Source organism: Amborella trichopoda, chromosome 3, assembly GCF_054954075.1.
Source record: "Amborella trichopoda isolate Santa Cruz 75 chromosome 3, AtrichopodaSantaCruz75HAP2 v2.0, whole genome shotgun sequence".
Classification (NCBI taxonomy): Eukaryota; Viridiplantae; Streptophyta; class Magnoliopsida; order Amborellales; family Amborellaceae; genus Amborella; species Amborella trichopoda.
This window is the reverse complement of record NC_142338.1, coordinates 51,339,256-51,354,391: the sequence shown is the minus strand read 5'-3', so window position 1 is coordinate 51,354,391 and position 15,136 is coordinate 51,339,256. Positions and strand designations below refer to the sequence as shown.

At 35.7% G+C, this 15,136-nt stretch overlaps 2 protein-coding genes across 5 annotated transcripts; both read left to right on the top strand.

Annotated features, from left to right (window-relative positions):
* The first annotated feature begins 367 nt into the window (after nucleotides 1-367).
* LOC18429187 (transferases, transferring acyl groups) lies at nucleotides 368-10,080 on the top strand. 4 transcript variants are annotated; one of them, XM_006838478.4, is made up of 16 exons: nucleotides 368-460; nucleotides 568-631; nucleotides 1,896-1,938; nucleotides 2,323-2,456; nucleotides 2,618-2,691; nucleotides 2,850-2,940; nucleotides 3,073-3,162; nucleotides 4,902-4,975; nucleotides 5,849-5,936; nucleotides 6,858-6,984; nucleotides 7,080-7,184; nucleotides 8,663-8,798; nucleotides 8,938-8,989; nucleotides 9,219-9,263; nucleotides 9,611-9,709; nucleotides 9,816-10,080. In XM_006838478.4, the coding sequence occupies exons 1-16, from the start codon at nucleotides 411-413 to the stop codon at nucleotides 9,966-9,968; spliced, it is 1,425 nt and encodes a 474-aa protein (XP_006838541.1). In that variant the 5' UTR covers nucleotides 368-410; the 3' UTR covers nucleotides 9,969-10,080. The 4 variants fall into 4 exon arrangements, 3 of the variants coding, with proteins under 3 accessions (XP_006838541.1, XP_088717304.1, XP_088717303.1); XM_088861178.1 differs by having other exon boundaries at nucleotides 3,073-4,135; XR_016051521.1 differs by lacking the exons at nucleotides 8,938-8,989; nucleotides 9,219-9,263.
* Nucleotides 10,081-10,959: 879 nt separating this feature from the next.
* On the top strand, nucleotides 10,960-13,092 carry LOC110006847 (transcription factor bHLH71). The gene is made up of 3 exons (XM_020664477.2): nucleotides 10,960-11,454; nucleotides 11,809-12,183; nucleotides 12,800-13,092. Exons 1-3 carry the CDS (start codon nucleotides 11,230-11,232, stop codon nucleotides 12,896-12,898), a joined length of 699 nt encoding a protein of 232 aa, XP_020520136.1. The 5' UTR covers nucleotides 10,960-11,229; the 3' UTR covers nucleotides 12,899-13,092.
* Nucleotides 13,093-15,136: the final 2,044 nt, after the last annotated feature.

The window sequence follows — 15,136 nt, the reverse complement described above, 5'->3', positions numbered from 1 at the left end:
ATAGTATATTTTGTAGCGTATTTTTGTACTGCCGATTTTCAAGATTTTTGAGTTTTCATAAATATGTCCATCTACATTATTTTTTAGGTTTTAAACTTTATAAATAAATATAAAACTATATTTAAAGCTATGACAGATATTTTCAATGTTGAAACCACATTTTTCGATACTATTTAAAGATGGGCTCTAATTTGACTGTTTAGTGCCTAGGCTCTATACAAACCGCACATTAGGGATTACACGTTCGTATCTCCTGTAAAATCACTTGCTTAACTCAGGAAACTGAAAAGATCAAAAGGGTCAATCAGAATTGGCCTTTGAATGCAGTTCTAGGTTCTAAGATGCCTTCACTGTAAATCCATTATTCGAGGAACACAGAGCACAGTGAATCTCTGGTTTGGGGTTTTTTCATGGAGAACCATGGAAGCTCCTTCAATCCTCACAAGCACCTCAAGGAAGAGTATGCATACATTTTTTTCCCTACATTGCCATTTTGTATATATCTTTTGAACCCAGTTCATTTTTTGGATTCAACTTTTGATTTTCGATGTTTTATGGTGTTTGTAGATTCGTTAGTAATTTGACTGGTTCTTCCATGGTTGAGATCGCAGCTTTATCTGCAATTGTACCAGTGAGTCCCCTTGAATCTCTCTGTCTTTTTGCAACCACTTAATTGTGTGTATGCAATTCTAAGCTTTCTGTTACATTGTTTTATCATCAATTTCTGTGCACTTTCTTTTTTGGACTTCATTAATGTTAATTATTTGATGATGTTTATGGGGTATTATTGGGGATAGTTAATTTGAATGTGTTTCCTCAATCTCCAAGATCCTTTCATGGATTGAAGTACCCTCTTCAAGATCTTTCCCTCACAGTGTGTGCATTTATTAGTAGTAATTGCGAACAAGAGAAGGAAAAAATGAAACTGCATAGTTCTCGGGTAACATAGAATTCATTTGCTTCATATACATAGATTTATAAAACCTGAGTTAATGCAATTGTGTACTTGGAAAATGTCATGGCTGCAGCCTTTTGTGCCGTCTGAGAAGAACGAGGATGGCACAATATGCACTAAGAATGAAATGGTATGTCCATTTTTATTGGACCACACAGTTGCAGCCAAGCCAAAACCCTTCCACTACTTAAATCGTTGTTTTGCTAATAATTGTTGATAAAGCAGTTCTTCCCATGAAACCTTATACTCACCCTGACAATTACTGGAAATGTAACGTGATTTAATATGGTATCGTATGTGGTAGTAGTACTCTATACGGCTTCCAACATCCATACCTCATGATGGACAATGAAGATTGACCATTGTACAGCCTGTACCAACACTTTCCACTGTCGCCATCTCGATTCGATGGTGGGTACTCCATTAGAGTACTGCATACCTTTCTCCAATGGATTATAGTATATTACGTTAAAACACAATGAAGTTAACTGCCAAAATAGAAGAACAGCATACGTCTAAGCATTATTAATCGACTACATTGCATATAACATGTATTATGCATGATATCATGTCACTGTACAGATACTTCTTTTATAGCTAAAATCATCTAAGGAATGTAACCGTTGCACTTGCTTGCTGTTTATGCTATAATATAGGACGCATAATGACACATTCCAGTAACTTTGTGTTTGGAATGCAAGACTTCTCTTAGTTAGTTAATGCTCCCTCTTTGTAATATTACATCTGCAGGGACTTCGGACAAAGATGTGATATTAACGGGAAGTTTAGACATATTAGTGTTAATATTACGGTTTCTTTTTTTATATTCTGACAAGTTGTGATTACTTTGATTAATATCGACATATGTGTGGACTTATCTGGTAGTGTTGTGAAGCATGGGATGTGATGGAGCTGGTAATTATGTGTACTGTCTTTCCAGGCCTTAGTTCTACTGCGGCAGTGGAGTGCTTACAAATTTCAAGGTAATTAAATGGACTTTATGAGTCTGTGAGTGTTTTTCACTGATTCCTGTTGTAAATATTTTCTTTTATGAGCAGTTTTCTGAAATCGAGCTATTTTAGTTGTTGACTTAAATTATTTGTTGGATAGTTTACTTGAATCGTATTGTGGAATGAAAATTCACCTCACTTAAGTTATTCAGTTGATGGAAAATCACCTTTCACTTTAGTTATTCAGTGATTTATATTAACTGAGTCTGCATTTTAGTTCAATGTTTCATAAAGCTGTCTTTTCATCAATCTAGCTTCTTCTTGATATAAAATTTACAATATCATTTTTGTAGATTGCATAATCTTGTGTGTAATTTATAACGATAGTTGACTACGAGTATCATTTTTCCATTTCAGATCTCTTGTTTGCCACCAATATTAGGCAGAAAAAGTCTGGTGTAGTTTCCGTAAGTGCAAATTGGAGCAACTGCATGGTTGAATTGACCATGGATTTTCTTTGGATCATAGTTCCAACCCTCTCCATTTTCACAGTAAGTTAGGCATACTCCATAGCTAGTATACTGGAAACAGTGTTGTTTTGTTCAGTATACATACATATGTATATAGTTTTAGTGCAGTATGTGTATATTTGATCTCATTCATGGAATTTGAAATTGAAATTTGTATAATTATCTCAATCTTTGAATATCAGGTCCTAGCTGACTGGACGAATGTTTGTGCTGTTTGCTTGGTACTTCTGCTTGTCCTCTGTATTGTACTGGAAAGGTATTTGACATTAACAGTGATATACTTCAAGTTTGTTCGCTCCTATTCTCTTATTCCGAGGGATGAGGAAGAATGCCCTTCTATTTAGACACAAGATTCTTGAATAATGGTTCCATTAAGAAGATTTATTGATCTGATGTTCTAGAGCACTTTTTCAGATTCTGGATTTCCACCTCTAGTTATTCCAAGGATGGGAGCAAGCCTGTGGCATCTCTAAGGGGAAATCTTTCATCATACCGAGTTTCCATGGTATATCTTTCTTTCGAATTTTGTTTCTAACATCCAAATATGACTATTGTTTGTACTATCATCATTCTTCCATTCATCCTTTCTGTTTTCATATGAATTACTAAGATCAATTCTTTTTCCCTTGAGATTTAGATGCTTGTGACCTGCTTGTGCATATTGGCGGTTGATTTCAAAATATTCCCCAGAAGATATGGTAAAACTGAGCGTTATGGCACTGGTCTGGTAAGTTGAGAAAATGCTAACATTGCAACTTTTCTTTCCTGCCCTGGAGTTACCATTGGTAGTTAATTAGAAGTGAATGACTCATCCAGAAATGGTGCCTTGTATTCTCATTTAAGATATTCAATCTGATTAAGTGATTTATGTTAATAAATAATTAATTAAAATAGAACTTTCAGGAGAAAGAGAATTGATTTCTTATAAAACAAATTTTGTTATCTTTGTTTTCAGTTATTCAATTTTTCAAATGCAGAGGAGAGATTCTTCTTATGTTTCTAGGGATGCTACTTTCTTTGAGAATTTATCCTATCTGTTTCCTGTGGCAGATGTTTAAGATCTTATCTTTTCTTGGTGTATCATTTGATTATTAAGGAGAGTCATTCTGTTCTTCCTATTCCAATGAGGAACGAGGATATTCGTCCTCTATATCTATCACTACTTCCTCGTTGTCCACCAGCCCTATCTTATGAAGTGAGATGCGTAAGTATGGGTATGAACATGATTACAGGGATCCATTATATGCTTTGACATTTGTCAAAATCCCAGACATGGATGTAAATACAAGCATCCTATTCATTGTGTTGTATCATGTTAGCACTAGCATGTAAAGCCTATAGAAGTATCTGTCTGTCTTAGCTTGTGAGTACTCGGGAATAGATTTGTCTCGGTTCTGAACAAATTAGATGTAACAGAACTCGAGATTTGTACTTGAAGACAGAAAAACACATGGTTTGATCCCAAAAGTCATTAGCCACTTATCAAGGTAATGAGGGTCAAGGTTCTGGCATCGTCCTTCGTTCTTTACTTATTGATTTACCTGTTGCAGTTAGAGAACTAGGATCTTGTGCTAATCATTCTATTGTTCACTATGTTTTTTACCCATCTGTTCTCCCTCCAAAGCTTTTGTTTCAGCTATTTCCTTGAGTGGAGAAGCCTCAGATCTTGAAACAGCTATGTCGCATCAAGAATCAAAACGGTTGTTACCCGAGCTGCAAAACTTCCACTGTATAATGTACATATGAAATCAGACTTCATTGTCTTTGATAAATTAATGGATAACAACACCATTGAGTTATGGCAAATATCTTGAATATTTATGAGTTTCAGAAGGAAATGTGCCAGTATATTGCATGATCCACACTTTTCAATGCAATGTTCCACGACGTCCCTAGGGAAGCTAATGGGAAGTTGATGGTTTAGCTAATAGGGGGCTCATCTGGAGAGTATGGTGATTGGTTAGTGGGCCATTCTTAGAGTGTTGTTGTTTTATTTATTTTTTGATTGAAGAAGTTATATTGTGTATGTCTCTATTTGTCAAAACTTGATGTATACATTTTCCCTTCAATGAAAGTATGTTAATTGTAGATGTATGTAATGTTCAGCAACAAATATATATGCTTAATGCTTGAGCGATATATGTAATATGCCTTTGACTTAGAATTTATTGCCTCATATAATCATAGTTGATAAATCTCAACATGGCTACCTTCCTGTTAATTATGAATGGCATTTCAACACATTATTTTTTATTGCCTCAGAAGAGGAAAGGATAATCTTGGTAATCCTTTCCTTACTATTCCCATGCCACTAGTTCGTGAACTTATTATTGTGAAACTGAAGCTGTTTCATTGTAATGAGCTTCTTTTGTCTTCCTGTTTCCAATGTTGTTCTTATTTGTTGTCATGTTTGTAGTCCCTTAGATTGATGACATTCTAAGCATCAGCGGTTTATTGGGTAAACAGATGGATCTTGGGGTTGGATCTTTTGTAGTGGCAAATGCATTAGTGTCAAGACAAGCACGGAAAGCTCCTTCAACGTGAGTTTAATTTTATGTTCTCTTAAGTTCCAAATAACAACTATTTTTCTTAAGCAATGTCTTCAATCTGTCAAGCATGACGTGTAACAAGTACATCTAACCTACACTCATCAATGTTTAGATAAAGGACATGGATAACATAGAAATTAATACCAAGGATTCGTTGATGGACTTTTTGAATTCAATTGTAATTTTCTAAAACTGTCTAAAATCTTGTGCTTGAATTTGACACATATTTGAGGGACATGCAATTTCTTTGGGATATCAGGTCATCTATATACATGTAGCATGATGAATAAGTAAAGGATGAAACTGCTCCTTTGGTGGTGCCAAATGATAAAATTCCCAGGAAAATGACTCAAAAGTCCTTCGGTACATAATTACATATTTAAAGTATAAGGATACAGTAATGGGCGACAGTCCTCAATGCTCCAACAATTTGTCCCTCTCCCCCTAGCTCTCCCTAATTTGGGATCATGACAAGGCAATGGTGAAAATTTATCCACTAAGAATTTAGTTTGGCTAGTGTGGCACTGGATGAACAAGTTGGCATTGTAAATGTTAGAGGAAACATGTGGGAGACCAATATTATCTTTCACAAGTTTTTCCTGTTTCTTTGGTAGTTTTTTTTGTAAAAACCTATACTTCCAAATGCCCCTCCAGAGTATCTTATCTAAAAAAACAATTCAAATCGACAAAATTTCATTACCTTTAAGGTCCTCTTCTTTTTCCAATTTAACGAAATATATCAGTGGTTCCTGCATATTTGACCTAGACTAATGCCAATTTCCCATTATTTCTTGCTTTTCGAACTTTTAGTTGCCATGAAATGAGTACTGACCTGCTCATCAATGTTCACTTAATTTATTGCAGGAAGCATGGTGCTGCATTTCAATCTGTAAGTCCTCTTATCTTGCTAGGATTTGCTCGGGTTCTGCTTACAAGGGCTGTTGATTATCAGGTAAGCCAATTGCTTCTCCAGCTTGTTCTCTTTTCTTATTCAAAGCTCTCCCTTATTTAACTGTCACTTTTAGAGAGTAGAGCGGACCCAATTTGATAGATTACATTGATCTGCATTTTAAATGAGCATATTGCCGCCCCATTCCATACTAGGCAATTTTCCATGCCCTTAACTTTGTATCTTTCTCTTATGATTTTTATGGCTGTTGGTAGAAACTAAGGCAACTACAGGGCCTTTGAGTTCTTGTTTAGCATATTCCTAATCCCTCATTCCCATCAAGTAGCACTCCTAGCCCCTCTATCATCTTCTGCTGCTCTCTTTCCTTATCTAACCCTAATTCTCCGCCGTGTTCTTCCACATTTTTGTACCCCTCCCCTCACCCCAAACACCCCCCCCCCCCCGACACCCCCCCTGCCAAATAAAAAAAGACACACATACACACACCCCCAGCTGTTGCAGAAGCTAAACTATTGCACTCTCTTTGTTTTTTCCTTGCCATGATTCTCTTCACCCCTTTATCCCGTGCTCTATCCAAACACTCTTGCATCTCTCTTGAAAGGAAAGGTGAGACCTGAGAGAGAATTGTTAAACTATATTCCGTTAAGCATCCTTGATGTTACTGACCCAGCATCCTCTCTTCGCTCTCTTTCCATAACTTTCCATTTGCTTGATACGCCTTCCCACCTCATCAACATTGAATTTGAGGTTGCCTCTTATTATTTTCCTTTGAATAGGTGAAGATGACTTTCCATTTGAATAGCATGATTCTGTTTTTGACCCTCATGTATCGTTGTTTATGTACATCCTTAATATCTGCATTAATGAATATACATTTGAAGGTATCTTCTGTGAGTCTTCTGGCATTTCTTCTGTAATTTTTATGAAAATTTCATTGGCTTTCCTTTATTCCTTTTTGTGCAGGTTCATGTGGGGGAGTATGGTGTGCACTGGAATTTCTTTTTCACACTTGCTGCTGTATCATTATTAACTAACTTTATTAATATTGATCCTCAGTATTCTGGAATCCTTGGTGCATTAATTTTACTTGGTATCCCACTGTCAATTCACCTTTTCTTGCTATCAACTTTAGTTTCATATAAACAATGTTACAAGTCCGGACCTAACTCTTTTGTGATGCTTCAGTGTACCAGTTGGTCTTGAAGGGTGGGTTGAATGCATACCTGCTTTCAAATGAGAGAGACTTGGACCTCGTCAGCCTTAATAAAGAGGGAATTTTTAGTTTGTTTGGTAAGAATCTTTTGTGAAATTTCAGATTTCTTGTTATCCTGCTTGAAATTACCCTTGGATGTCATGCTTTCCACTAGATATGCATTTTTTTATTGAATGTCTATGAAGATATGTAAAAATTATTTATAAATTAGTTATCGAGGGATACTTTTTCATTATATGCATGGACAAATGTGCGCCTTTCATCCAATATGGGCCAAATATTGTAACTTTGTCTCAATTTCTGTTTAAAATAATATGCAATTACTATTTACGGAAAAAGAAAAGGTAATTTGTACCTGATTTCTGACCAATGCAATTGGTAATGGAGGTGCTGGGGCCAATTGGATGTGGGTCTAGGATTGGAATTTCAGCCATTAGACCTCCTAAAGATTCCTCCAGTCTCAGTAAAACCTGATTGGATTGGTCAGTTTGATTGGTTTGGACTGAATTATAAGGCCGGCGTTTGAACCCACTGGCCTGGTTCCAATGAGACCAGTTTTGATCATGAGGCGATGAGGAACCTAGATCATAACTCAACAAATATTCAGACATGGTTCTAGCCCTATGTTATTGAATTCACTTGGGTGGCCAGGGGAGGGGTGCGTTACAGCTCTTTGGCCGATTTGATGGAAGCCTTTGGATGTATTTATCAAGCAAATAAAGCAATTCAAAACAATAAGTAGGCACTTTTTCAGCTTATTTTAGTATATCAGGAATATCTTCCAATTTTTGAATGTGTCAGGCAAATTCTCTCTGTCCTGAATAAATGCATGATAATCTGAAAATATCTCTGATACGTTCAAAATATTGGTATTCGATTCACTTTTCTTCAGTTTAGGGGCTGGAGCCAAAGACTTCAGCGAATGCAAAGGCAAGGAAAGTGTATCAGGCAGTATTGGTTTTTTTATTTGCCAATTTTGGTTCCATAATGTTGTAGCAGTGAAATTAATTCTGAAAATTTATTCTTAGGCATTGTTGGACTACAACAACAATATGTATATTTTTACTGTTCAATCTATTTTCTTCCACGCAATCGCTTAGGATGCTACATGACTTCATCTTTTATGTCATTGAAAATGGATCATCTTTTTTGCATTTCATGATTGATAATTTTTCCATTTGTTTAACTTCTAATGAGATTGCTGACCTGCTAATGTTCCTGTTAAATAGTGCCTTGAGGCTCATATATTCTGTTAACTATTTTATATAACATTTGATTTATTGTATTCTGTTGTTGGTTTGTACTTGTACTTATACTTACCATAAATTTTCTATATTATAAAGATTTCAAGGGCCATTATGCATTCTTTCTTTCTTATCCAGGCAGGAAAAAAGAGAAAAAGGTCAAATTCCTTAGATGTTGCACTTTTGGTTGAATGTGTGTTCGTCAATCAATATATTTCATCATGGATATTGACATAGGGAATTTCTCAATTTAGTTTCTTTAATGTTTATGTTGTGTCGTACTGCTAATAAGTTTTTTCTGCCTTTTTTAGGATACTGGGGTATGTATCTCGTTGGTGTAGGCTTAGGGTACCAGCTGTTCTTTGCAAAGAATTCAACCACTCATGACACGGGAAAATGCCAAAAGAAGCCACTAATCGGGGTTTGGTTCTGTTCGATTTTCTTTTGGTACATCTTCTTTTTCAGATAATCCTTTTGTACATCCTTTTTATGAATTCTTTTGGTCTGAATAGATTCAGATTGGAAATAAAATGTCACTCCATCTAATTTGCTTTCTGACTCATAGTCTGCAACATGTAATGTCTAGGCTAACGACAATTTTTCTAGACAAGCATGTGGAGAATGTTTCTCGTCGAATGGTAAAGATGTTTTCTACTCAAATCACCATTTCATGTTTAGATTAAAGGGAATGTCTCACCATCTTTTGATTGAATTAATTTTAATCTGTCCTCTCATGTGAAGTAATCGCCCTGTTAGAGCATCACATTGTTATGTTACATTATATTGGATACTGCTTTAAATATCACTAGATAGTTTTGCTGATTTGCTCCTTGTAAGATGTTTACTGATACAAAGCCCTCTTTGCAGTGCAATTTAGCTTATGTTACATTTGTATTGGCGCAAAATTTCCAGGTAATTTGCTGTACCACTTGTGCAGAGGAATATATATCATCTAAATCTAGTCTTTCTGCACTTGCATCAATTGCTCTAGGAATTTTGTTGGATTAGTCCTCTAATAATGCAGATTCCGTTGATGAATTTGAGTTGGAAATAACAATTATGCTTGCTATATCTGCAATCCCATTGTACAGATATTTGAGATTTCATGATGGAATATGGTGGAATATTTGAACTATTTTGTTTTTTTTTTTTTTCTGAATTTGTGCATTTTGCTCTACACACAAGTATGCATGCACATGCACATAGATATAGGGAGGTTTGAAGTTTCCTGAAGCTTTCATTTGTTCATGTGTTTTTAGGTTCTAGCGATTTTGATGCTGTCTAACTTTATCCCCGAACGAAAATTGCTTAGCCTAGAAGAAGCATTTGATCAAAATTTGCTAGCAGCATTTCTGCTGGTGAGCTTGAGAGCATGTTATTACATTTATATTCCTTTTTTTTTTTCGTTACTTTATTGAAACTTTGAAAATGCTTTTAACAAGCCCACTGACTTTCCTTATGCAGGCAAATGTTCTCACCGGGTTGATAAATGTGTATGTTGATACTCTATTTGTTTCATCAACAGCAGCTTTTAGCATTTTGATTGGATATGCCGTGGCTTTGAGTTTTTTTCTTGGATGTGCTAAGTTTTTCAACGTTAAATTTAAATTTTGGTGAACTATAATATACTGATTGTTAATTTGAGGCAACAAGATTAGAGGCCACCATCAGACCTGAACATGTACTACCGATTGATGTTGTCAATTGTTTGTCTACTTTTTTTTAGCCCTCTCATGGTGTTTATGTCACTCTGGAAACCATTGCTTGAGTTCCCAAATCTGATAGATAGTGCATAGTTAAATGTTATTGATTTCCTGATGAATGAGCTCCCAAATCTGCTAGAGCAGCGCACAGCTCGCTCTCTCTCTCTCTCTCTTGGAAAGGGTTCCTATATATATCCGAGTTTCCATCACTTTTCCAGAGCACATTAATTGGGCGCGTTTGGTTCACTGGAAATCTCTCCATAGATATTTCTGAAAGATCGGCTTCATAGCTCCTTGGATATGAAGCCACTTTACAAGGAACAGTGGAGATTTCTTAGGTTTTATTTGCTCCACAGAGATTTCAACGAGAGAGATGTCCCGTCCCACAAACCAAATTTGGGAAATCGATTTGGTCAACGGAATTTTCTTACCTGGCAAAAGAGATGGGCCGGAGATTTAGGGGCTCTCTGTATCACATGCATACAGAACTATAATCTTGAATTGCATGTATGATTGCCGGTGTCGAATCTCCAGGAAAAGTGTGATCTTTAAATCATATGTAGAGGGGAGTGGCAGAGAGTTTTACGTATTTTCTGGAAAGCAGGGCACACGCATGTGTTTGCCATTCTTTTGTACGCTTGGAAAGCAGATACTTGAATTTATAACTATTGTTCTCAACTGACAATCTTTTGGAAACCTTTCTCTTCCATACACAACCTAGATAGATCCACAGTTATGACGTTGAAAATCATCAAATAAAGTTCATTTTCTATTTAACTAGATGGCATATTAGCAAACCACAACTAATAAAGTATTTGAAAATTACAACTCTCTATTACTTGGGAAATTGTAAGGGTAAAATCTTTTACTTCTACTATTTGGAGGAACTTTAGAAAAAAGATTCCAAGATGTGGATTTCCAAGTATTCCCATTTCCACATTTAGGAAAGGAAAAGTTTATCATATGCCAGTGTGTGTATGGTCTTTCGTACACCATGGGGAGCCCTCCATTCTTGGATGGGCAGTGGAGATTAACCTACTGGTGAACAACTATTGTCAGGAACTTCAGTTAATCTCAACCGCCAGTCACTGCTAACGATCGGTGGATGCTTCTCTAGTGTATCATATACCAATAATGATACACATTGGCATTATTACATCCCAATAAAAAGGGCAATGGCCCAACATAATAGCAGTTTTATCCCTTTCTTTCCAATGTTGAAAGACATGGGCGTCAGTTTTCGGCCGGAGAAAAGGAGGAGGAGGAAGAGGGAGATGAATATGGAAGAGGAGGAGAGGCAGAGGATTATGCACATTCAAGTGGAGCGTAACAGAAGGAAGCTTATGACCCACCATCTCTCTATCCTTGCTTCCCTTCTACCCCCTCACCACATTAGAAAGGTTGGGGACTCTCTCTCTCTCACAAATTTTATTTTATTCTTCATACATATACACACGCAAGCATTTTGTTTTATTTTTTTTTGAAATATTTTTTACTCACCCAGTTTTGTATCTTTGAACAAGTCTATAACTCAACCATTTTTTTTTAAACTGACAATGAATTTAGACTAACCCAACCCAACTGGCTGAGAGCTTCTCCCATGAAGATATATTCTTGAAAAGCTTGTTCATATCATTCCAAAGTCTTCACCAAGTTTCCAATTCAATTGAGCATCTTTCTCTCTCTCTCAACTGAACTTACACCGTGAGAACCATAATAGAAACGTATTTTTTTTTTTAAATTTATCTTACTAGAGGGACCAGGCATCGATTATCGGCGGAGCAATTGATTTTATAAAGGAGCTAGAGCAGCTTCTACAGTCCCTCGAAGCTCAAAAGCAAATAATGCTTCAGCCTCCTCCACCCTCTGCTAATTACTTGTTAGAATTGAAGGCACAAGAGAGAGGAAATAGTCTTGTCAGTGATAGTAATAGGTTTGAGGAGGAGGGAGCTGGTTCAAAGGTGGAGGTAACATTGATCGAGAGTCATGCAAACATTAGGATTGTGTGTCCATGGAGGCCCAACCAGCTCTCGAAGATGGTCCTCGGATTTCACAAGCTGTGCCTCTCCATTTTGCACATGAACGTCACCTCTATGCGTCCTATGGTCTTCTACTCCTTCAGTACTAAGGTACTCTGTGTGTTTTAAGGTACATATGCCGTTGAGTTATGCCGTACGTGGGCTCTCCTTACACTGTGTCCTGAGAAAGGACGGCAGTGATGAACCTCCGTTCTCAAGGCTTTATGTTTCATCTCCATGATCCATCTTGAGAACAGAAGGTGGATGGCCCAAGCATACATATTTATTTCCTTTTTGTTTTTTGAACGTTGATTTGGTACTTCGTTAAAATGGTACTCGCCACACGATTGCATCTGCCTAGAGCCTGCTCTCTAGACATGTATTGCTAATTTTAATTAGCACATTGCGTGCACATTTTCCTTCCAAAAATATGAAAACATCTCTTAGTTTGAAAGATTATACTCCTTAACCTTCATTCTGAATAAAATAAATAAAAGAACTTATTAATTTTTTTCCTTTTTTTTGAGTAATTCATAGGGATGACGAATCCTTACCCATTTTTGAAAGTTTTTCAATGCGTTAGGTGAGAATGGAAGCCTCGACCTGATGTACAAACGCTATTGCCACTTTGATCCCTAATCTCATTATAAAAAAAAAAAACTCCAAAAGAAAAGTATTCATCATTCCCTAATTGCATGAGGACCTCTCTCTCTTAATCGTTTTTTAGGTTGAAGAAGATAGCAAGCTGATGTCAGGGGAGGAAATAGCAGGAGCTGTTGATCACATGGTCAGCACATTACACGGGAAGGAATCCTTTCCAAAGTGAGACAAGCGATCTCGAGAGAGAAGGACGGGGTCCATTGCATTAAATAAGAAGGAAGACTGATAGCAAATAGAGAAGCGTTCATTTACTATACTACTTTTTAGGGAGATGTGAAGTTTTATTGAAATGAGAATCGTAAAGTCCTGTTTCTTTTTCCTCGTAAATGTGGAAGGACTAAAAATGGAAAGTTGAGGCGACATGTAATCCCTAGCTTGCTCTCACATCTCCTTCCCTCTTTTGGGATTTTACTCCCTCTTGCCCTTTATTTTATTTGTATTTGAATTTTAAAAACTCAAATACAAATAAAATAAGGTTGGAAAAAAAAAAATTTATATAAAGTTGGATAGAAGTAAGGTGCACCTCGAAAATTCAGTAGAAACGAGCGTTTCGGAATTGGAAAACCTTCTAATTAAGCATGTCGATCTCGAGATGTATGGATATAAAGAAAAAATATTATCAAGTCTTAAAATTATGAATCTTGTAACCAGTTAATTGGACCGTTTATTTTTATGATTTTTAAGTGTTTATAGATTTGCTCGATTTGTACTGTTTTTGAAATTTGAAATTTCATGATTAGGGTTGAATATAGATTTTCAAGCCATTATAACATTTATAATACCCGAACTATATCTTCCAGCAAAATTTAGAGGTGTGACTTACTTGCTATAAGGTGGGCAAAACTTATATAAACATTACCTTAATAAATTATTTACACGTCCTTACTTTCATTGACACTCAATTTGCTGTTTACAATTAGGGGATTTGACGGTCGTCCTTTATAGTCCCTTGGTTTTAATTTAGGGTGTGGTTTGCATAAGCTTGCGACTTTAAACAATCGGTTTGCATATGCTTGTAACGTACTTTCAAAATTTGTCATCAGATGTAATTTTAGCATAAAAAATTCTTAACTATAAAAATTCATAACTCCAAAATTGTTCAAATCAAGCAGATCTTATAAACACATGAAAATCTTAAACATAGACAGTAGATAATGTATTACAAGATGTACAATTTATGGGACTTGAAATATTTTTTTTCACCGCATCCATTTATCTTGATGTCGAGATGATCAATTACATGGTTTTCTAACATCAAAACAACATTTTTCGAGGGACTTTTGAGGTGCAACTTCATTCCACATTCTAAGATGTCAACCTTATATAAGAATTTTTAAATTTTACTAATGCTTTAATTTTTTTAATAAGTTAAATACTCTGTTTAGATTCTTATTTTTGGTAAAATAATTAGCACATAAAAGCCTTCTATAAATATTTCAGCATGTCTTCCATTTCTATCTTCTAAAACCAGGATTACGACGAAACATAAAAGCGATTTTTAAAGAGAAATGGGCATGAACTATAACACATCAAAATTTTTTGAAGAGATTTTAGGGATGGAAGATAAGAGAGAACAAAAAGGGAGTTTTTATGAAATTTGGAACAGTTTCAATACAAGATTTTGGGAAATTTGAAAGAAAAATAAAGAGTAGCAATAAATGTGAAATCATAGTCACATCTAACAGTCAGCCAAGCAAACAACCTAAGGTACATCCAATTAAAAAGATATAATAATGACCTTGTGGAGCCGTCCATTGGTGCACAACCAATTAGAAGATATATATAATGAATCATATTAGTGGTGATAGGGACATAAAAGATTTGGCGTCCCATGGGACCAAATTGTGCAGAGGATCCCATGACCCAACCACCGTGTTGAAGGGATTTGTTCGACTCGAATGATCTTAAATTATATTTAAGGAAAATACCAGCAAAATGGTCAAACAACTTCCAAAAATGTAATTAAAGAATCAAATCATCCCATTTATCAACAACGTGGTGATTGAATTAGGGAAAAGTTTGTATAAGGTTGCAATTTTAAAATTTAGAATTACGGTGGACCTAAAAAATCCATTGGAAAAATAATATTTTCATTTTAGAAAGCCCTATAATTGATTATCTTGACATCGAGAGGAGAGAAATAAAAATAAAAATAAAAGATTTCGAGTTTTAAAAATAGTGCGTAGTGCAGCACATTATCTGGACCGTCTATTTTCAATATTTTCATGTGCTTATAGATCTACTTGATTTGAACGATTTTAAGAGTTTAAAATTTTATAATTAGTGTTCCTAAGAAATCTTGACACCAAAATTACATAAAATTTGGAGGTGCTCCTTACTTTGATTGTTTAAGGTTGCAACCTTAGGCAAACCACATCCTTTAATTTGATCATCTTACTCAAGT